This window comes from Bombina bombina, chromosome 3 (genome assembly GCF_027579735.1).
Source record: "Bombina bombina isolate aBomBom1 chromosome 3, aBomBom1.pri, whole genome shotgun sequence".
Classification (NCBI taxonomy): domain Eukaryota; kingdom Metazoa; phylum Chordata; class Amphibia; order Anura; family Bombinatoridae; genus Bombina; species Bombina bombina.
In genome coordinates, this window is record NC_069501.1 from 1,163,716,659 (window position 1) to 1,163,739,295 (window position 22,637).

Sequence of the window (22,637 nt, forward strand, 5' to 3'; positions counted from 1 at the left end):
CTTCCTTGAATCAATGCCTCTTTTAATGCATGCTAGTATCTTAATAGCCTTTGTAGCTGCTGCCCTGCATTGTGCACCCATCTTTAGCTTGCTATCTCTTACTACTTTCAAATCCCTTTCCTCCTCTGTTTGGCGAAGTCTTGTCCCATTTAAACAATACGTTGCCTGCTTATTATTACTTCCAAAATGTAGAACCTGGCATTTTCCCGTATTAAATCTCATTTTCCATTTACCTGCCCATACTCTAATATTTGCAGGTCCTTTAGTAACGAAAGTTCATCCTGCTCTGACCTAATGACCTTACTTAACTTAGTATCATCTGCAAAAATAGAGATGTCGCTATTTAATCCTTGCTCCAAGTCATTTATAAAAATATTAACAAAAACAGGGCCCAGTTCGTTTTATAGGTATACTCTTTACCTATATTATATGCTGTTTACCTCTGTGATGACCTTGTATTTAAGCCTCTGCACACTGTCCCCTTATTTCAGTTCTTTTGACACTTGCATTTTAGCCAATCCGTGCTGATTCATTAATAACTCCACGGGAGTGAGCACTGTTATCTATATGGCACACATGAACTGGCACTGTCTAGCTGTGAGATAAGAGGCGGCCTTCAAGAGTTTAGAAATTAGGATATAGATTTAGCTTTCATCAAAGAATACCAAGAGAACAAAGCAAATTTGATGATAAAAGTATATTGGAAAGTTGTTTCAAATTGCATTTGCTATCTGAATCACGAAAATTTAATTTTGCTATACTGTCCCTTTAAGAAAGGGAATTCAGCACTCATATAGAAAAGTTACAAAATATTTTATTACAAATGTATCCAAATCCAAAATTGATTTAAAAATGCTATTGCTTCACAATAACAAACACTTTAAACCCACATAGTGTAAATACTACAATGTACACGTAAGCTACAAAACAAATAACACAGGAGGGTGTAGCAAAATCCCTGCGCTGATGAGGAGCCGCTTAAACCAATAAACAGTACAAACACAAAGGAGGGCGCTCCACTCTCTCTCTCTAACACACCACAACCCAAGCCAGCCTGGCACTAGATACAGGGCTGATGTTAGAGGGTTAAGGTAATCTTCAGAGCTCACCTGCTGCACAAAAGATAAATGCTTCTTGGAGACCCAGCGATTCACAACAGTCCTCCACTTGCCTTCCCGATGCGCATTTCACCCCCTTCCAGCCTCATCCGGGGCTTTTTTTGTGCGGAAGCCGCAGAAGCCCCTGCCCAGAAGAATTTTTAGGGTTACATTTTTTAAAAAAAAACTTGCATAACCATTAAGGTGGGAATGGGCTGGGCAAGATTTTTATTTTTTTATAATTATTTTTTTAAGGTGGTGTAGGCTTAGTGTGTGTAACTAAGCTTATAGAGACATGGTGTCCTAATATCCTACTTGCACTGCTTCTACTATTTTGGTAGTTCATTTATTTGTTTTATTTTAATATATAGGACAAGGACCAGAGAAGTCTTGATATTGATACAGCAAAATCCATGCTGGCACTCTTGCTAGGTAGAACGTGGCCTCTGTTTTCAGTATTTTTCCAATATCTTGAGGTGAGAACTTTCAAATAAGATTTCTTTACCAACTGACTAATGTTATAAAATACAGAAAAAAGTTAAAATGCAAAACTTTCACATTAATATTGTATAAATATATTCCCAGCCTTTTGTACAGTAAAAGTAAAGCATTCTTAAAGGGATATTAAACTGTGAATACATGCTAGATATATTGATGTATTCTAAGCAAAGATTAGCCTTAGAAAAATATGTAGATTTTTTTTTTTTTTACAATGTTATATTGTTTAAATATTGAAGATATTTGTGTATAGGTTTAGTTTCTATAAAGTGATAGGCTCTGCCTTGTTTGAAATAGTTTTGTATTTATCTTTGTCTTCTGCAGAGAATAATTAGTGACAGAAATAAAATAGTTTGTGCAAACAAGGCTGCATGGAAACACTTTTAGATAATCTTAAATTCCACACAACTTTGTTTGCAATCTTTTAGTGCCTGTTTTATATCTGTCTCTATTTCAGCATGAGAGTGAGATAATGGGTAAAACTTAATGGGACAGTAAACCATAAAAAAAATGTTATATAATTCTGCACATAGTGCAGAATTGTATAACATTATAATAGCGCAAACATTGTAAAACCAAATTTCCCCTTTGAATTTAAAAAATAACTGCTGTTTTACAGACCCGCTCTCTGTGATCTTCTGAGCGGATCTGACAGAGCAGGAGCGAGCTGCACTTAGTGCTATGGCGCGGTCGGGCCGGGCTGCGACTATACAGCTGGCCCGATGCGCTGTTAGAAAAAAACAGACCCGCTCAGAAGATCACAGAGAGCGGGTCTGTAAAACAGCAGTTATTTTTTAAATTCAAAGGGGTAATTTGGTTTTACAATGTTTGCGCTATTATAATGTTATATAATTCTGCACTATGTGCAGAATTATATAAAAAAAAAATTATGGTTTACTGACACTTTAAGTTCAAACATGACGGCACCCATTACTTTTGAAAAACTCAGTGGAATTTTGGAAAACAACAATTTTCAACTTGTTACAAGAAAAAGGGGACAATATAAATAATGAAAGTATATTGCAAAGTTGTTTTTTTAACTACACATAATTAAAGGGACAGTATACACTCATTTTCATATAACTGCATGTAATAGACACTACTATAAAGAATAAGATGCACAGATACGGATATAAAAATCCAGTATAAAACTGTTTAAAAACTTAGAAGCTGTCAGTTTAGCTCTGTTGAAAAGGTAGCTGGAAAGCCCACTGCAAGGGGACAATATAAATAATGAAAGTATATTGCAAAGTTGTTTTTTTAACTACACATAATTAAAGGGACAGTATACACTCATTTTCATATAACTGCATGTAATAGACACTACTATAAAGAATAAGATGCACAGATACGGATATAAAAATCCAGTATAAAACTGTTTAAAAACTTAGAAGCTGTCAGTTTAGCTCTGTTGAAAAGGTAGCTGGAAAGCCCACTGCAAGTGGCAAATAAGACCCCCCCCCTTTTTTTTGCATATGAAAAGACCCTTTCTCCAACATAGGTGTGTCCGGTCCACGGCGTCATCCTTACTTGTGGGATATTCTCTTCCCCAACAGGAAATGGCAAAGAGCCCAGCAAAGCTGGTCACATGATCCCTCCTAGGCTCCTCCTACCCCAGTCATTCTCTTTGCCGTTGCACAGGCAACATCTCCACGGAGATGGCTAAGAGTTTTTTGGTGTTTAAACGTAGTTTTTATCCTTCAATCAAGTGTTTGTTATTTTAAAATAGTGCTGGTATGTACTATTTACTCTGAAACAGAAAAGAGATGAAGATTTCTGTTTGTAAGAGGAAGATGATTTTAGCAAACGTTACTAAAATCGATTGCTGTTTCCACACAGGACTGTTGAGATGAAGTAACTTCAGTTGGGGGAAACAGTTTGCAGACTCTTCTGCTTGAGGTATGACTGGCCACATTTCTAACAAGACTTTGTAATGCTGGAAGGCTGTCATTTTCCCTATGGGGACCGGTAAGCCATTTTCTTAGTTTAAGTAAAAGAATAAAGGGCTTCATAAGGGCTTATAAAACTGGTAGACATTTTTCTGGGCTAAAACGATTACTTTACTAAACATATTTGGCAGATTATAACTCTTATAGTTATTATAATCTTGGGGATTGTTTTAAGAAAAACGGCAGGCACTATATTGGACACCTTTTTCAGATGGGGGCCTTTCTAGTCATAGGCAGAGCCTCATTTTCGCGCCACTAATGCGCAGTTGTTTTTGGAGAGCAAGGCATGCAGATGCATGTGTGAGGAGCTGAGAACCACTGAAAAAGCTTATAGAAGGCGTCATTTGGTATCGTATTCCCCTCTGGGCTTGGTTGGGTCTCAGCAAAGCAGATACCTGGGACTGTATAGGGGTTAAATGTAAAAACGGCTCCGGTTCCGTAATTTTAAGGGTTAAAGCTTTCAAATTTGGTGTGCAATACTTTTAAGGCTTTATGACACTGTGGTGAAAATTTGGTGAATTTTGAACAATTCCTTCATACTTTTTCACATATTCAGTAATAAGGTGTGTTCAGTTTAAAATTTAAAGTGACAGTAACGGTTTTATTTTAAAACGTTTTTTGTGCTTTGTTGACAAGTTTAAGCCTGTTTAACATGTCTGAACCATCAGATAAGCGATGTTCTATATGTATGAAAGCCAAGGTTTCTCCCCATTTAAATATATGTGATGATTGTGACATAGTGTCCAAAAAAAGTAGGGACAATGATGCCACAGATAATGATATTGCCCAAGATGATTCCTCAAATGAGGGGAGTAAGCATGGTACTGCATCATCCCCTTCTGTGTCTACACCAGTTTTGCCCACACAAGAGGCCCCTAGTACATCTAGTGCGCCAATACTTATTACCATGCAACAATTAACGGCTGTTATGGATAATTCTATTGCAAACATTTTATCTAAAATGCCTACTTATCAGAGAAAGCGCGATTGCTCTGTTTTAAACACTGAAGAGCAAGAGGACGCTGATGATAACGGTTCTGACATACCCTCACACCAATCTGAAGGGACCAGGAGGGAGGTTTTGTCTGAGGGAGAAATTTCAGATTCAGGAAAAATTTCTCAACAAGCTGAACCTGATGTTGTAACATTTAAATTTAAATTAGAACATCTCCGCGCACTGCTTAAGGAGGTATTATCTACTCTGGATGATTGTGACAATTTGGTCATTCCAGAGAAATTATGTAAGATGGACAAGTTCCTAGAGGTTCCGGTGCCCCCCGATGCTTTTCCTATACCCAAGCGGGTGGCGGACATAGTAAATAAGGAGTGGGAAAGGCCCGGCATACCTTTTGTTCCTCCCCCTATATTTAAGAAATTATTTCCTATAGTCGACCCCAGAAAGGACTTATGGCAGACAGTCCCCAAGGTCGAGGGGGCGGTCTCTACTCTAAACAAATGCACTACTATTCCCATAGAAGATAGTTGTGCTTTCAAAGATCCTATGGATAAAAAATTAGAGGGTTTGCTTAAAAAGATGTTTGTTCAGCAAGGTTACCTTCTACAACCAATTTCATGCATTGTTCCTGTCACTACGGCAGCGTGTTTCTGGTTCGAAGAACTAGAAAAGTCGCTCAATAAAGAATCTTCGTATGAGGAGGTTATGGACAGAGTTCAAGCACTTAAATTGGCTAACTCTTTTATTTTAGATGCCGCTTTGCAATTAGCTAGATTAGCGGCGAAAAATTCAGGGTTTGCTATTGTGGCGCGCAGAGCGCTTTGGCTAAAGTCTTGGTCAGCGGATGTGTCTTCCAAGACAAAATTGCTTAACATCCCTTTCAAGGGTAAAACACTGTTTGGTCCTGATTTGAAAGAGATTATTTCAGACATCACTGGGGGAAAGGGCCACGCCCTTCCTCAGGATAGGTCTTTTAAGGCTAAAAATAAGCCTAATTTTCGTCCCTTTCGCAGAAAAACGGACCAACCTCTAATTCTACATCCTCTAAGCAAGAGGGTAATACTTCTCAACCCAAACCAGCCTGGAGACCGGTGCAAGGCTGGAACAAGGGTAAGCAGGCCAAGAAGCCTGCCACTGCTACCAAAACAGCATGAAGGGATGGCCCCCGATCCGGGACCGGATCTGGTGGGGGGCAGACTTTCTCTCTTTGCTCAGGCTTGGGCAAGAGATGTTCAGGATCCTTGGGCACTAGAAATAGTGTCTCGGGGTTATCTCCTGGAATTCAAGGAACTACCCCCAAGGGGAAGGTTCCACAGGTCTCAATTATCTTCAAACCAAATAAAAAGACAGGCATTCTTACATTGTGTAGAAGACCTGTTAAAGATGGGAGTAATTCATCCAGTTCCAATAGGAGAACAAGGGATGGGGTTTTACTCCAACCTGTTCATAGTTCCCAAAAAAGAGGGAACATTCAGACCAATTTTAGATCTCAAGATCCTAAACAAATTTCTCAGGGTTCCATTGTTCAAGATGGAAACCATTCGAACGATCCTTCCTACCATCCAGGAAGGTCAATTTATGACCACGGTGGATTTAAAGGATGCGTACCTACATATTCCTATCCACAGGGAACATCATCAGTTCCTAAGGTTCGCTTTTCTGGACAAGCATTACCAGTTTGTGGCACTTCCATTCGGATTAGCCACTGCTCCGAGAATTTTCACAAAGGTACTAGGGTCCCTTCTAGCAGTTCTAAGACCAAGGGGCATTGCAGTAGTACCTTACTTGGACGACATCCTGATTCAAGCGTCGTCTCTGTCAAAAGCAAAGGCTCATACGGACATCGTTCTAGCCTTTCTCAGATCTCACGGATGGAAAGTGAACATAGAAAAAAGTTCTCTGTCCCCGTCAACAAGAGTTCCCTTCTTGGGAACAATAATAGATTCCTTAGAAATGAGGATTTTTCTGACAGAGGTCAGAAAATCAAAACTTCTAAGCTCTTGTCAAGTACTTCATTCTGTTCTTCATCCTTCCATAGCGCAGTGCATGGAAGTAATAGGATTGATGGTTGCAGCAATGGACATAGTTCCTTTTGCACGAATTCATCTAAGACCATTACAACTGTGCATGCTCAGACAGTGGAATGGGGATTATACAGACTTGTCTCCGACGATTCAAGTAGATCTAAGGACCAGAGATTCACTCCGTTGGTGGCTGATCATGGACAACCTGTCACAGGGAATGAGCTTCCGCAGACCAGAGTGGGTCATTGTCACGACCGACGCCAGTCTGGTGGGCTGGGGCGCGGTCTGGGAACCCCTGAAAGCTCAGGGTCTATGGTCTCGGGAAGAATCTCTTCTCCCGATAAACATTCTGGAACTGAGAGCGATATTCAATGCTCTCAAAGCTTGGCCTCATCTAGCAAAGGCCAAATTCATAAGGTTTCAATCAGACAACATGACGACTGTTGCATATATCAACCATCAGGGGGGAACAAGGAGTTCCTTGGCGATGGAGGAAGTGACCAAGATAATTCAATGGGCGGAGGATCACTCCTGCCACTTGTCTGCAATCCACATCCCAGGAGTGGAAAATTGGGAAGCGGATTTTCTGAGTCGTCAGACCTTCCATCCGGGGGAGTGGGAACTCCATCCGGAAATATTTGCCCAAATAACTCAATTATGGGGCATTCCAGACATGGATCTGATGGCCTCTCGTCAGAACTTCAAGGTTCCTTGTTACGGGTCCAGATCCAGGGATCCCAAGGCGACTCTAGTGGATGCACTAGTAGCACCTTGGACCTTCAACCTAGCTTATGTATTCCCACCGTTTCCTCTCATTCCCAGGCTGGTAGCCATGATCAATCAGGAGAGGGCTTCGGTGATCTTGATAGCTCCTGCGTGGCCACGCAGGACTTGGTATGCAGACCTGGTGAATATGTCATCGGCTCCACCATGGAAGCTACCTTTGAGACAGGACCTTCTTGTTCAAGGTCCATTCGAACATCCGAATCTGGTTTCCCTCCAACTGACTGCTTGGAGATTGAACGCTTGATTTTATCAAAGCGTGGTTTTTCAGATTCCGTAATAGATACTCTTATTCAGGCTAGAAAGCCTGTAACTAGAAAAATTTACCATAAAATATGGAAAAAATATATCTGTTGGTGTGAATCTAAAGGATTCCCATGGAACAAGATAAAAATTGCTAAGATTCTATCCTTTCTACAAGAAGGTTAGGAGAAAGGATTATCTGCAAGTTCTCTGAAGGGACAGATTTCTGCTTTATCTGTTTTACTTCACAAAAGGCTGGCAGCTGTGCCAGACGTTCAAGCGTTTGTTCAGGCTCTGGTTAGAATCAAGCCTGTTTACAGACCTTTGACTCCTCCCTGGAGTCTAAATCTAGTTCTTTCAGTTCTTCAAGGGGTTCCGTTTGAACCCTTACATTCCGTAGATATTAAGTTATTATCTTGGAAAGTTTTGTTTTTGGTTGCAATTTCTTCTGCTAGAAGAGTTTCAGAGTTATCTGCTCTGCAGTGTTCTCCGCCCTATCTGGTGTTCCATGCAGATAAGGTGGTTTTGCGTACTAAGCCTGGTTTTCTTCCGAAAGTTGTTTCCAACAAAAATATTAACCAGGAGATTGTTGTACCTTCTTTGTGTCCGAATCCAGTTTCAAAGAAGGAACGTTTGTTACACAATTTGGACGTAGTCTGTGCTCTAAAATTCTATTTAGAGGCTACTAAAGATTTCAGACAGACATCTTCTTTGTTTGTTGTTTATTCTGGTAAAAGGAGAGGTCAAAAAGCAACTTCTACCTCTCTTTCCTTTTGGCTTAAAAGCATTATCCGATTGGCTTATGAGACTGCCGGACGGCAGCCTCCTGAAAGAATCACAGCTCATTCCACTAGGGCTGTGGCTTCCACATGGGCCTTCAAGAACGAGGCTTCTGTTGACCAGATATGTAAGGCAGCGACTTGGTCTTCACTGCACACTTTTGCCAAATTTTACAAATTTGATACTTTTGCTTCTTCAGAGGCTATTTTTGGGAGAAAGGTTTTGCAAGCCGTGGTGCCTTCCATTTAGGTGACCTGATTTGCTCCCTCCCTTCATCCGTGTCCTAAAGCTTTGGTATTGGTTCCCACAAGTAAGGATGACGCCGTGGACCGGACACACCTATGTTGGAGAAAACAGAATTTATGCTTACCTGATAAATTACTTTCTCCAACGGTGTGTCCGGTCCACGGCCCGCCCTGGTTTTTTTAATCAGGTCTGATGAATTATTTTCTCTAACTACAGTCACCACGGTATCATATGGTTTCTCCTATGCATATTTCCTCCTGTACGTCGGTCGAATGACTGGGGTAGGCAGAGCCTAGGAGGGATCATGTGACCAGCTTTGCTGGGCTCTTTGCCATTTCCTGTTGGGGAAGAGAATATCCCACAAGTAAGGATGACGCCGTGGACCGGAGACACCGTTGGAGAAAGTAATTTATCAGGTAAGCATAAATTCTGTTTTACACAAACAGGAGCAAGCTGGAGAAGGTAGCTGACGGTATTCACATAAAACTTTGGGGCTTGGTTAGGAGTCTGAAAATCAGAGCAATGTTATTTAAAAATAAGCAAAACTATACATTTATTTTTATAAAAAACTTTATGAGCTATATAAATAGATCATCTACAAGACATTTATGCAAAGAAAAAATGAGTGTATAATGTCCCTTTAAGCATTTTATGTTACATACTCATTATGTTTCAGATCCATTTTAAATTATTAATTTATATGCAATTATGGTACACACATTTTGTTTTGGTTGCTGAATTTTTTGGAATCTATAAAAAAAAATAGATTTTCCAGGCATCCTTATAAGCACTTTCCTTTTAATCTTATCAGGAAGGATTAAAATCTTATGAAATAAAATCAAGGCCCAAGGCCTATATATTTTTCATGTTCGTAATAGTTAATGGGCTATATCTGAAAGATTTTAAGTGTTCTGTTTATTAAAAAGCAGACTTCAATCTTTTTTCCCCCCACTGTAAAAATGTGTTCCATAAGCTAAGGTAGTGTAGTCTTTGATACAAAAAGGCTTCTGATTAGGTGATTTTTATTTTTTTATTTTTCTTGATTTTATTTTTTAGTTGTACAGATATTTAAAGGGACATGAAACCCAATTTTTTTCTTTCATGATTCAGATATAGAATACAATTTTAAACAACTTTCTAATGTACTTCTATTATCTAATTTGTTTCATTCTCTTGATATAATTTGTTGGTTTCTAACTAAACACATGGGTAAGCCAATGACAATCAATATATACTGTGTGTATGTATGTATATATATATATATATATATATATATATATATATATATATATATATGCAGCCACCAATCAACAGCTAGAACATAGGTTCTCTGCTGTTCCTGATCTTGCCTAGATAAACCTTTCAGCAAAGGATAACAAGAGTAGGAAACAAATTAAATAATAGAAGTAAATTGGAAAGTTGTTTAAAATTGTATTCTCTATCTGAATCATAAAAATAATAATAATAATAATTTGGGGTTCATATCCCTTTAAGGCAATCATACTATATTATCAAATTATAATCTGTTTACCACACCTCAATATAAGTAGAAGGGATTGAAATATTGGACATTTTTACATGCAAAATAGATTTTGAAATTTCTGCATTGGTTAATTAAATGCCAATCAGAGACCTGTATTAAAACTATAACATTTTTCCAAAAGCAATCAAAATACCGAGTTATGAACAAAGACCAGTGGTACAATGTGTTAGAGTTCAGCAGAACTGTTCATGCAGACCTTAGTAACTATGATGAAGATGGTGCCTGTAAGTATATTTTTTGCATATTGTTTTTATTATATCCCTTAAATTGTATTACATTTGCTTTTACCATTTGTTTTTAACACAAGCCTCGCTTAACTCATCCTGATATTGTTTGTCTGTTGATAATAGAGGGCTTAATTATATAGACATAAATGTAGTATATTCTATAGCTTTTTAATATTACATTATTGCCTGCAAAGGATTTCAACACACAGTCAGGTCCTGACATGAACACAGCCACAGCTAACCAGGGGGTCATCTTTGTGTAGCCATTATTCAACGGCTGAAAAGACCGTTCTGGCCAAGCAATAGAATGTTGTAGGACATTGAATCTATTTACTATTGTTTCATTATGTCCCTTTAAATGGCCTTTCTATTACATATTAGGATGAAGCACAACATGCATGAGTGTATGAGTTAATCCACTTCTTACATGGATGTAAAAATAAGCACAAAACCACTACCATTCATGGTCAAACATCAGTTTTTGTGTTGTGACTTGATTGCATTGAATATGCTTTGCTAAATAGCTAGACTGTATTAGAATGTAGAGCTGGTTTAAAAAAAAAAAAAAAAAAAATAGTTCCCAGTCAAAAAACTGTCCCTAACCAAGTTAGTTTGCTGGTGCATTATGGAACAGTCAATTCCTTAAATCGGCGATGGTCAACTTCTAACACATGGGGGCTGCAGATAAATGTATTACTAGTAAAGTGATGGGAAACTTTCCCCTTTGTATAAACAGATCCATAATGTTAGCGATATTTTAGATGGAGTTTAATTCGTCAATTGCAATGAAGATGCGCTATAACTTAGTCTTTAATGTAGCACTGAAATTCAAAAAGTACTTTTTTGTAAGCTAACGATGTGAACTGTTCTCCAATCTGCGCTCTATATTTTAGGGTGCCAATTGGAGAATTGATCAAACCGTTAGCGCATCAAAAAAAAAAATACTTTTGAAGTGGGCAGCTGGAGTTCAGCATATTTAAATTTCAGCGCTACATTAAAAAGTAACTTAAAATGTATCTTCATTACAACCGAAGTCCATCTAAATATCGCTAAAATTCCCAAATCTGCACAAAGGGAAACGTTTACCATCACTTTAAACACACAAATTAAAACAAATTTCCTTAGTGCTGTATTTTCCTGTGGTTCTCAAAAACTAGTGCAGAGGGCCACATGTTGCCCATGAGCTGCAAGGTTGCCATTCCTACCTTTTAACAACTGCTATGAGTATGTGGGGTTAAATCATTGCTCCTTGGGTTTCTGTTATTCATTGCAGTAAAGGGTGGACACTAAAAAATAGCTTGACTTTTCCTTTAGAGCATGGTTTCTCCACCCAGCCCTCAAGTACCCCCAACAGGCCAGGTTTTCATTATAGCTGAACCAGTGCACAGGTGAGCAGTAACACCATGGTTACTAACCTGCTCTCAGCCATCAGCTAATTATTTCACCTGTGCTCTAGTTCAGCTATAATGAAAACCTTGCCTGTTGGGGGTACTCGTGGGACACGGTTGAGAAACAATGCTTTAGAGCAAGAAACTTATATAAAATGACTTGCTCTTAGGATAACATGATCCCTTTCTAAAACAAATCTCATTTTTTTCTAGGGCCTGTCCTTCTTGATGAATTTGTCGAGTGGCAAAAGGTTCGTCAAACATTAAAGCAACATTAATTCCTTTTGATGGAAAATACAGACTTTTATTTGCCCTTCAAGTCAAAATGAGAGAGATTTGAAGAGTACTCTTCCATCTTTGCCTGATTTTTTATTTTTTATTTTTTAATAAAGAAACTGAAGCCTTCTTGCTACACATGATGGGCAGTGATCTGCATCAGACTGAACAATGGATTTGCTCTTTGTTTTATGGTGTTTACACTTATTTTACATCAAAGCTCTAAGTTGTTCTGCGTTTATTAAGGTTCAAATCAAAGCCCTGTTTCGATCTTAATTGTTGTGCATTTATTTTTTTGGCCAAGCATTAATTTGTTTTAAAAGATTAAGTCAATGGTTCCTAATTCCTGTTATATGACCTAGTACATATCTTCATTGTCGCTGTCTGCATTTTCAATCTGGTTAAAGGGAGAGGAAACCCCAACTTTTTCTTTCATTATTTGGATAGAACTTAAAATTTTAAACAACTTTCCAATTTACTTCTATTATCAAATTTGCTTCATTCTCTTGTTATCCTTTTCTTACGAAAAAGTATTGGACTACAGGCAGCTAGCTGGACACATCTAGTCAGCCAATCACAAGAGTCAAATGTGTGCTGGCACCAATCACTAGCTCCCACTAGAGAGGATATGTGCATATTCTTTTTCAACAAGGGATACCAAGAGAACAAAGCACATTTGAAAATAGAAGTGAATTTAAAAATGTTTTAAAATGAAATGCTCTATCTGAATCATGCAAGTTTAATTTTGACTTTCCTATCCCTTTAAATATGGCTTTCATTGTAACTTTGCATCTTTAGTACTTCTTTTGTACTGTAATTATTATTTCTATGGCATTACTCCTTTGTCCCGTTTCAAACAGACACAGCGTTGTATTACCAGGGATTTCTGCTTTAAAACAAAGGCTATTATTTTTCCCGGGATCAGACATTTATTATTGTAACACATCTTCTGTGTTTGTGTTTGTAGATAAAGTTATCCAATCTAGACAAAAAAAATACACCTAGTAATGAAGCATTTGCCGTTATAGTGTCTGGCTGTGGGAATTGGTCTACATGGATGTGTGCTGCCTAGTAATACCAAGATAAATAATAGGTCTTGCAGAGTTTTGACCCATTCACTTTAATTGCTAAACAACCAGTCAACCTATTACTAGATATTTGAAACCATTGGATTCAACTGTTTTTTTGTCCTTAAATATTCTTTATTTACATGTTTTGGATATATTTTTCCAAATTGTTTCACTTAAACTTTTATTAAATTATCTTGCCATATTTTTATTTCAAAATACAGATAGCTAAAAAGTCTTCTGCATTTTCAGTATACAAATATTTACATTGTTGATGTATACCATGCCCCATTGCTTGGTGGTGGGCAACAAATTTGCTGCATCAAAGTATTTATTTGCTTTCACTTGCACATAAGTTAAAGTACTGCTCAGTTTCTGTTGCCATCTATTTATGCTGCACACCAAATAAATCTTGGCTTTGTTTGGATGCTTATGTATATCAAGCCAATTAAGGTCACAAGGACGCAATAATTGTATCATTTTTGTTGTTGGCTTCACTTTAGTTTGTACCAACAAGTGTCCGTCTGCCCTTTTCAGCCATGCCAGCCTTAAAGGGACATGAACCCCAAAACATTTATTTCATGATTCAGATAGAACATACAAATTTAAACAACTTTCCAATTTAGTTCTATTAGCTTATTGGCTTCAATCTCTTGGTATCCTTTGTTTAAAAGGATACCTAGGTAGGCTTAATAGCTGGGAGTTTGGTCCTTCTTGGTGGTTGTACAGCTCCCAGTAAAGAATACCATTGTTTCCTTCTTAGCTGATGAGAGTCCATAGCTTCATAACATGTGGGATATATTCCAGCCTATCAGGAGGAGGTCAATTGCCCTCAAAGAGCTTTAGCCCCTCCTACCTCCTCTCAAGTTTATTAGCCTCTGAGGAGAGAGGTTATAGATTTCAGAGGTGCTGTACTCTCAAAAATGTATTATTTTATTCATATGATTTGTGGGCTCAGACCTGACTTGGGACCCAGTACCCCTAGGTAACTTAATAAGAGAATTAAGCAAAATTGATAATAGAAGTATATTGGAAAGTTGTTTAAAATTGCATGCTCTATCTAAATCGTGAAAGAACATTTTTGGATTTCGTGTCCCTTTAAGGTGTAACATACCTTTTTATTTATTATATATTTTTCCATCTCTGTATGTGAAGGAGGAATTTAACTTCTGCCCTTTGCATTCTCGATTGCTACGCTTTTGTAAAGTAAAATAATCAGATGGTTTGCCCATGCCTACGAATTAATTTATACATAGTTAAAGCAACCTATACTGTACAGACTTCATTATGCCCGATTTCTTTGTATCCTGGTATAGATGCTATATCCTGGTTGTGAGTACTGTTGGTATTCTAAAAAATAAAACACATTTTGCCAACTCATTTGGGTAATGTCAATTTTAAGAAATAATTATTGCAGAAATGTGTTAATATTGTAGGACACACCGTTAAGTAATAATTATTACAGAACCCTGTTTGTAAATTATTTTGAATGGAAGATTAAAGAAATGACACAATTTAAATGTTCTCTCATGATTTATTATAGTATCCTTATGACAATTGCATTATCATTGTGTTTTTAATATGTTTTTGGAATAAGTGAGTTCAGTTATATTTTGTACGTAAACCCCAACTTAAAGGGACAGTAAACATCAGAATTATTGTTGTTTAAAAAGATAGGTAATCCCTTTATTACCCATTCCCCAGTTTTGCTTAACCAACACGGTTATATTAATATGTTTTACCTCTGTGATTACCTTGTATCTAAGCCTCTGCAGACTGCCCCCTTATTTCAGTTCTTTTGACAGACTTTCATTTTAGCCAATCAGTGCTCACTCCTAGGATTTTCATCTGTGTGAGCTTAATGTTATCTATATGAAACACATGAACTAACGCCACGCTAGTGGTAAAAAATTGTCAAAATGCTTTCAGATTAGAGGCGGCCTTCAAGGTCTTAGAAATTTAGCATATGAACCTCCTAGGTTAAGCTTTTAACTAAGAATACCAAGAGGACAAAGCAAAATTGGTGATAAAAGTAAATTGGAAAGTTGTTTAAAATGACATGCCCTATTTAAATCATGAGTGCTTTTATTTATTTTTTTACTTGACTGTCCCTTTAATTCAACTTTCACTGCAATTGTAGAACATAGAATCTAAAATATGTGAATGGATTAGACATTTGGACAAGGTATCAAGTTGTAGTTAAATGTTAAGCCGATGCGAATATTTGTAGTTTATACTTTGGTAGCAATGTTTAGTTCTTCCATATACATATTTACTTGAAGCAAAGGGGGATTCTATTCCACACAAGGACATAGACTCTTAGCTTTTTAATCAAGAAATGTATTTTGCCTTTGTAAATCCACAAACATTACATCATATGTACATAATTTGCATCAGCTGAAGAGGATCAATGAATTCTCAAAATAAAAAGTAGTCATTAATGAAAGCTTTGTTTTATGTAAGAAATTTTCAATTCCATTCCTTGGGAACCTACCAATACCATCTTGTTTGCTTCACGTATTTTTCTTTCCTAAGATGCGGAGAGTCCACAACGTCATTCCAATTACTAGTGGGAATATCCCTCCTGCCAGCAGGAGGAGGCAAAGAGCACCACAGGAAAGCTGTTAAGTGTCACTCCCCTATCCATAATCCACAGTCATTCTATTTGCCTCTGTCAATGGAGGAGGTGAAGTTTGGTGTCTGAAGAAATGAATTCCTTTTTTTGGGTTAGTTTTCCCTGCAAGCAAGGAATTGGGTTTAGCTGAGTCAGGGTCAGTCTCTTCAGTAGAGTAGTGGTGGCTTTTAAGCAGTTAGGAAGTTGTGAGGTGGTCCTTAATTTGTTTCCTAACATATTGCTGCCCTAGTTATAGAAAGCCAGAGTTGGTTACTTTCACGCCTTGTGAGCTGTCTTCCTGCTAGACTGCAGGTAAGTGCTTTTGTCTTCTAGATGTTGGAGACTTGCACTTCAGAAAGAAATTTCATTTGCATTATATGGGGACATTTTATAATCCTTAATACAGGAATCATTTAAGCAGTGAGCAGGCACACTATATGTATGTGACTAGAGACTTAAGTTAACCTTCTTTATGGAAATGAATGAGTTAATCTTATAATTGGGGCTCAATTATTTATTTAATTTAAATGTCTTGGTCATTTTAATTTTCTCTGGACTATGAACAAACAGGATTTTCTTTTACAAGATACGATGAGTCCACTGATTTCATCCTTGTGGGATATTGCCTCCTGGTCAGCAGGAGGAGGCAAAGAGCTCCACAGCAGAGCTGCATAAATAGCTCCTCCCTTCCCCCCCCAACCCAGTCATTCTCTTTGCCTGTGTTAGTGATAGGAAGAGGTAAAGTGAGGTGTTAGTTTGGATTCTTCAATCAAGAGTTTTTTATTTTTAAATGGTGCCAAAGTGTACTATTTCTCTTGTTAAGTGTATCCAGTCCACGAATCATCCATTACTTGTGGGATATTCTCCTTCCCAACAGGAAGTTGCAAGAGGATCACCCACAGCAGAGCTGCTATATAGCTCCTCCCTTCACTGCCATACCCAGTCATTCTCTTGCAACTCTCAACAAAGATGGACGTAGTAATAGGAGAGTGGTGTATTATAGTTAGTTTTTTAACTTCAATCAAAAGTTTGTTATTTTTAAATGATACCGGAGTGTACTGTTTCATCTCAGGCAGCATTAGAAGAAGAATCTGCCTGTGATTTCTATGATCTTAGCAGAAGTAACTAAGATCCACTGCCGTTCTCACATATTCTGAGGAGTGTGGTAACTTCAGAGGGGGAATGGCGTGCAGGTTTTCCTGCAATAAGGTATGTGCAGTTAATATATTTCTAGGGATGGAATTTGCTAGAAAAATGCTGCTGATACCGGATTAATGTAAGTTAAGCCTTAAATGCAGTGATAGCGACTGGTATTGGGCTTATTAACAGAGATACATACTCTTATAAAAGTGTAATATAAAACGTTTGCTGGCATGTTAATCGTTTTTATATATGTTTGGTGACAAAACTTATTGGGGCCTAGTTTTTTTCCACATGGCTGTCTTGATTTTTGCCTAGAAACAGTTTCCTGAAGCTTTCCACTGTTGCAATATGAGTGGGAAGGGCCTATTTTAGTGCTTTTCTGTGCAGATAAAAATACTGACAGAGACATTCAGCTTCCCTCTGCATGATACAGGACATCTCTGAAGGGCTCAAAAGGCTTCAAAGTCGTGTTTGAGGAGGGTAACAATCACAGTAGACTGTGGCAGTTGTTGTGACTGTTTAAAAAACGTTTTTGTCATTTATTATTCTGTTTTTGTTATTAAGGGGTTAATCATCCATTTGCAAGTGGGTGCAATGCTCTGCTGACTTGTTACATACACTGTAAACATTTTGTTAGTGTAACTGCCTTTTTTCACTGTTATTTCAAATTTTGTCAAAAAATCTTAAAGGCACAGTAACGTTTTTTATATTGCTTGTTAACTTGCTTTAAAGTGTTTTCCAAGCTTGCTAGTCTCATTGCTAGTCTGTACAAACATGTCTGAAACAGAGGATACTTGCTCATTATGTTTAAAAGCCATGGTGGAGCCCCATACGAGAATGTGTACTAAATGTATTGATTTCACCTTAAACAGTAAAGATCAGTCTTTATCTATAAAAGAATTGTCACCAGAGGGGTCTGTCGAGGGGGAAGTTATGCCGACTAACTCTCCCCATGTGTCGGACCCTTCGCCTCCCGCTCAAGGGACGCACGCTAATATGGCGCCAAGTACATCAAGGACGCCCATAGCAATTACTTTGCAGGACATGGCTGCAATCATGAATAATACCCTGTCAGAGGTATTATCCAGATTGCCTGAATTGAGAGGCAAGCGCGATAGCTCCGGGGTTAGACGAGATACAGAGCGCAAAGATGCTGTAAGAGCCATGTCTGATACTGCGTCATAATATGCAGAACCTGAGGACGGAGAGCTTCAGTCTGTGGGTGATGTCTCTGAATCGGGGAGACCTGATTCCGAGATTTCTAATTTTAAATTTAAGCTTGAGAACCTCCGTGTATTGCTTGGGGAGGTATTAGCTGCTCTGAATGACTGTGACACAATTGCAGTGCCAGAGAAATTGTGTAGGCTGGATAAATACTATGCAGTGCCGGTGAGTACTGATGTTTTTCCAATACCTAAAAGGCTTACAGAAATTATTAGTAAGGAGTGGGATAGGCCCGGTGTGCCCTTTTCCCCACCTCCTATATTTAGAAAAATGTTTTCAATAGATGCCACTACACCGGACTTATGGCAGACTGTCCCTAAGGTGGAGCGAGCAGTTTCTACTTTAGCAAAGCGTACCACTATCCCGGTTGAGGACAGTTGTGCTTTTTCAGATCCAATGGATAAAAAATTGGAGGGTTACCTTAAGAAAATGTTTATTCAACAAGGTTTTATTTTACAGCCCCTTGCATGCATTGCGCCTGTCACTGCTGCAGCGGCATTCTGGTTTGAGGCCCTGGAAGAGGCCATCCATACAGCTATCCATACAGCTCCATTGACTGAAATTGTTGTCAAGCTTAGAACTCTTAAGCTAGCTAACTCATTTGTTTCTGATGCCATTGTTCATTTGACTAAACTAACGGCTAAGAATTCCGGATTCGCCATCCAGGCGCGTAGGGCGCTATGGCTCAAATCCTGGTCAGCTGATGTGACTTCAAAGTCTAAATTACTCAACATTCCTTTCAAGGGGCAGACCTTATTCGGGCCTGGTTTGAAAGAAATTATTGCTGACATTACTGGAGGTAAGGGTCATACCCTTCCTCAGGACAGGGCCAAATCAAAGGCCAAACAGTCTAATTTTCGTGCCTTTCGAAATTTCAAGGCAGGTGCAGCATCAACTTCCTCTGCTTCAAAACAAGAGGGAACTTTTGCTCAATCCTAGCAGGCCTGGAAACCTAACCAGTCCTGGAACAAGGGCAAGCAGGCCAGAAAGCCTGCTGCTGCCTCTAAGACAGCATGAAGGAGCGGCCCCCTATCCGACAACGGATCTAGTGGGGGGCAGACTTTCTCTCTTCGCCCAGGCGTGGGCAAGAGATGTTCAGGATCCCTGGGCGTTGGAGATCATATCTCAGGGATATCTTCTGGACTTCAAAGCTTCTCCTCCACAAGGGAGATTTCACCTTTCAAGATTATCTGCAAACCAGATAAAGAAAGAGGCATTCCTAAGCTGCGTACAAGATCTCCTTGTAATGGGAGTGATCCATCCAGTTCCGCGGACGGAACAAGGACAGAGGTTTTATTCAAATCTGTTTGTGGTTCCCAAAAAAGAGGGAACCTTCAGACCAATTTTGGATTTAAAGATCCTAAACAAATTCCTCAGAGTTCCGTCATTCAAGATGGAAACTATTCGAACCATTTTACCCATGATCCAAGAGGGTCAGTACATGACCACAGTGGACTTAAAGGATGCCTACCTTCACATTCCGATTCACAAGAATCATCATCAGTTCCTGAGATTTGCCTTTCTAGACAGGCATTACCAATTTGTAGGTCTTCCATTCGGGTTGGCTACAGCCCCAAGAATTTTTACAAAGGTTCTGGGCTCACTTCTGGCGGTCCTAAGACTGCGAGGCATAGCGGTGGCTCCTTACCTGGACGATATCCTGATACAGGCGTCAAGCTTTCAAATTGCCAAATCTCATACAGAGTTAGTTCTGGCATTCCTGAGGTCGCATGGGTGGAAAGTGAACGAAGAAAAGAGTTCTCTATCTCCTCTCACAAGGGTTTCCTTCCTAGGGACTCTTAATAGATTCTGTAGAAATTAAAATTTACCTGACGGAGTCCAGGTTATCAAAACTTCTAAATGCTTGCCGTGTTCTTCACTCCATTCCGCGCCCCACGGTGGCTCAGTGCATGGAAGTAATCGGCTTAATGGTAGCGGCGATGGACATAGTGCCATTCGCGCGCCTGCATCTCAGACCGCTGCAATTATGCATGCTCAGTCAGTGGAATGGGGATTACACAGATTTGTCCCCTCTACTAAATCTGGATCAGGAAACCAGAGATTCTCTTCTCTGGTGGTTATCTTGGGCCCATCTGTCCAAGGGTATGACCTTTCGCAGACCAGATTGGACAATTGTAACAACAGATGCCAGCCTTCTAGGTTGGGGTGCAGTCTGGAACTCCCTGAAGGCTCAGGGTTCATGGACTCAGGAGGAGAAACTCCTCCCAATAAATATTCTGGAGTTAAGATCAATATTCAATGCTCTTCTGGCTTGGCCTCAGCTAGCAACACTGAGGTTCTTCAGATTTCAGTCGGACAACATCATAACTGTGGCTTACATCAACCATCAAGGGGGAACCAGGAGTTCCCTAGCGATGTCAGAAGTCTCCAAGATAATTCGCTGGGCAGAGACTCACTCTTGCCACCTGTCAGCGATCCATATCCCAGGTGTAGAGAACTGGGAGGCAGATTTTCTAAGTCGTCAGACTTTTCATCCGGGGGAATGGGAACTCCATCCGGAGGTGTTTGCTCAATTGGTTCTCCGTTGGGGCAAACCAGAATTGGATCTCATGGCGTCTCGCCAGAACGCCAAGCTTCCTTGTTACGGATCCAGGTCCAGGGACCCAGAAGCGGCACTGATAGATGCTCTAGCAGCGCCTTGGTTCTTCAACCTGGCTTATGTGTTTCCACTGTTTCCTCTGCTCCCTCGTCTGATTGCCAAAATCAAACAGGAAAGAGCATCGGTGATATTGATAGCGCCTGCGTGGCCACGCAGGACCTGGTATGCAGACATGTCATCCTTTCCACCATGGACTCTGCCTCTGAGACAAGACCTTCTAATACAAGGTCCTTTCAATCATCCGAATCTACTTTCTCTGAGACTGACTGCATGGAGATTGAACGCTTGATCCTATCAAAGCGTGGCTTCTCCGAGTCAGTAATTGATACCTTAATACAGGCACGAAAGCCTGTCACCAGGAAAATTTACCACAAGATATGGCGTAAATATCTTCATTGGTGTGAATCCAAGAATTACTCATGGAGTAAGGTTAGGATTCCTAGGACATTGTCCTTCCTCCAAGAGGGTTTGGACAAAGGATTATCAGCTAGTTCTTTAAAGGGACAGATTTCTGCTCTGTCTATTCTTTTACACAAGGGTCTGGCAGAAGTTCCAGACGTTCAGGCATTTTGTCAGGCTTTAGTTAGAATTAAGCCTGTGTTTAAACCTGTTGCTCCTCCATGGAGCTTAAACTTGGTTCTTAAAGTTCTTCAAGGGGTTCAGTTTGAACCCCTTCATTCTATTGATATCAAACTTCTTTCATGGAAAGTTCTTTTTCTGATGGCTATTTCCTCGGCTCGAAGAGTCTCGGAGTTATCTGCTTTACATTGTGATTCTCCTTATCTGATCTTTCATTCAGATAAAGTTGTTCTGCGTACAAAACCTGGGTTTTTACCTAAGGTGGTTTCTAACAAGAATATCAATCAAGAGATTGTTGTTCCATCATTATGTCCTAATCCTTCTTCAAAGAAGGAACGTCTTTTGCATAATCTAGACGTAGTCCGTGCCTTGAAGTTTTACTTACAGGCTACTAAAGATTTTCACCAAACATCTAACCTGTTTGTTGTTTACTCTGGACAGAGGAGAGGTCAGAAGGCCTCGGCAACCTCTCTTTCTTTTTGGCTTCGGAGTATAATCCGTTTAGCCTATGAGACTGCTGGACAGCAGCCTCCTCAAAGGATTACAGCTCATTCTACTAGAGCTGTGGCTTCCACCTGGGCCTTTAAAAATGAGGCCTCTGTTGAACAGATTTGCAAGGCTGCAAATTGGTCTTCCCTTCATACTTTTTCCAAATTTTCCAAATTTGATACTTTTGCTTCTTCAGAGGCTGTTTTTGGGAGAAAGGTTCTACAGGCAGTGGTTCCTTCCGTTTAAGTTCCTGTCTTGTCCCTCCCATCATCCGTGTACTTTAGCTTTGGTATTGGTATCCCACAAGTAATGGATGATCCGTGGACTGGATACACTTAACAAGAGAAAACATAATTTATGCTTACCTGATAAATTTTTTTCTCTTGTAGTGTATCCAGTCCACGGCCCACCCTGTCCTTTTCAGGCAGGTCTAAATTTTTATTAAACTACAGTCACCACTGCACCCTATGGTTTCTCCTTTTCTCGGCTTGTTTCGGTCGAATGACTGGATATGGCAGTGAGGGGAGGAGCTACATAGCAGCTCTGCTGTGGGTGATCCTCTTGCAACTTCCTGTTGGGAAGGAGAATATTCCACAAGTAATGGATGATCCGTGGACTGGATACACTACAAGAGAAATAAATTTATCAGGTAAGCATAAATTATGTTTTTACTATACGGCAGCCTCTGGAGTGATAGCCTTTTAGGCTATGGGAACTGGTGGAGTTTTAGCCTCGCTGCGCCTCCCATGCTTGTGCTGCTCTTCTGTGTATGGTCTTAGAGAGTACCAACTAAGACCCTTCTGCCTTCACAGGACCTCAGGAGGAAGAGTGGACCTCTTGACCTTGTGGGATTTATCCTCCTGCTAACAGGAAGAGGCAAAGAGCACCACAG

The 22,637-nt window shown here is 39.5% G+C and overlaps 1 protein-coding gene across 2 annotated transcripts in view; it reads left to right on the forward strand.

The window, feature by feature from the left end:
- Nucleotides 1-14,596, forward strand: part of DCUN1D5 (defective in cullin neddylation 1 domain containing 5) — a 93,571-nt gene extending 78,975 nt beyond the window's left edge. For both annotated transcript variants that reach the window (XM_053708576.1, XM_053708575.1), the window contains 3 exons: nucleotides 1,469-1,573; nucleotides 10,240-10,342; nucleotides 11,947-14,596. In XM_053708576.1, coding sequence (XP_053564551.1) covers nucleotides 1,469-1,573; nucleotides 10,240-10,342; nucleotides 11,947-12,011 — 273 coding nt within the window. In that variant the 3' untranslated portion in view covers nucleotides 12,012-14,596. The remainder of the gene's footprint in view (nucleotides 1-1,468; nucleotides 1,574-10,239; nucleotides 10,343-11,946) is intronic.
- The last annotated feature ends 8,041 nt before the right edge of the window (nucleotides 14,597-22,637 follow it).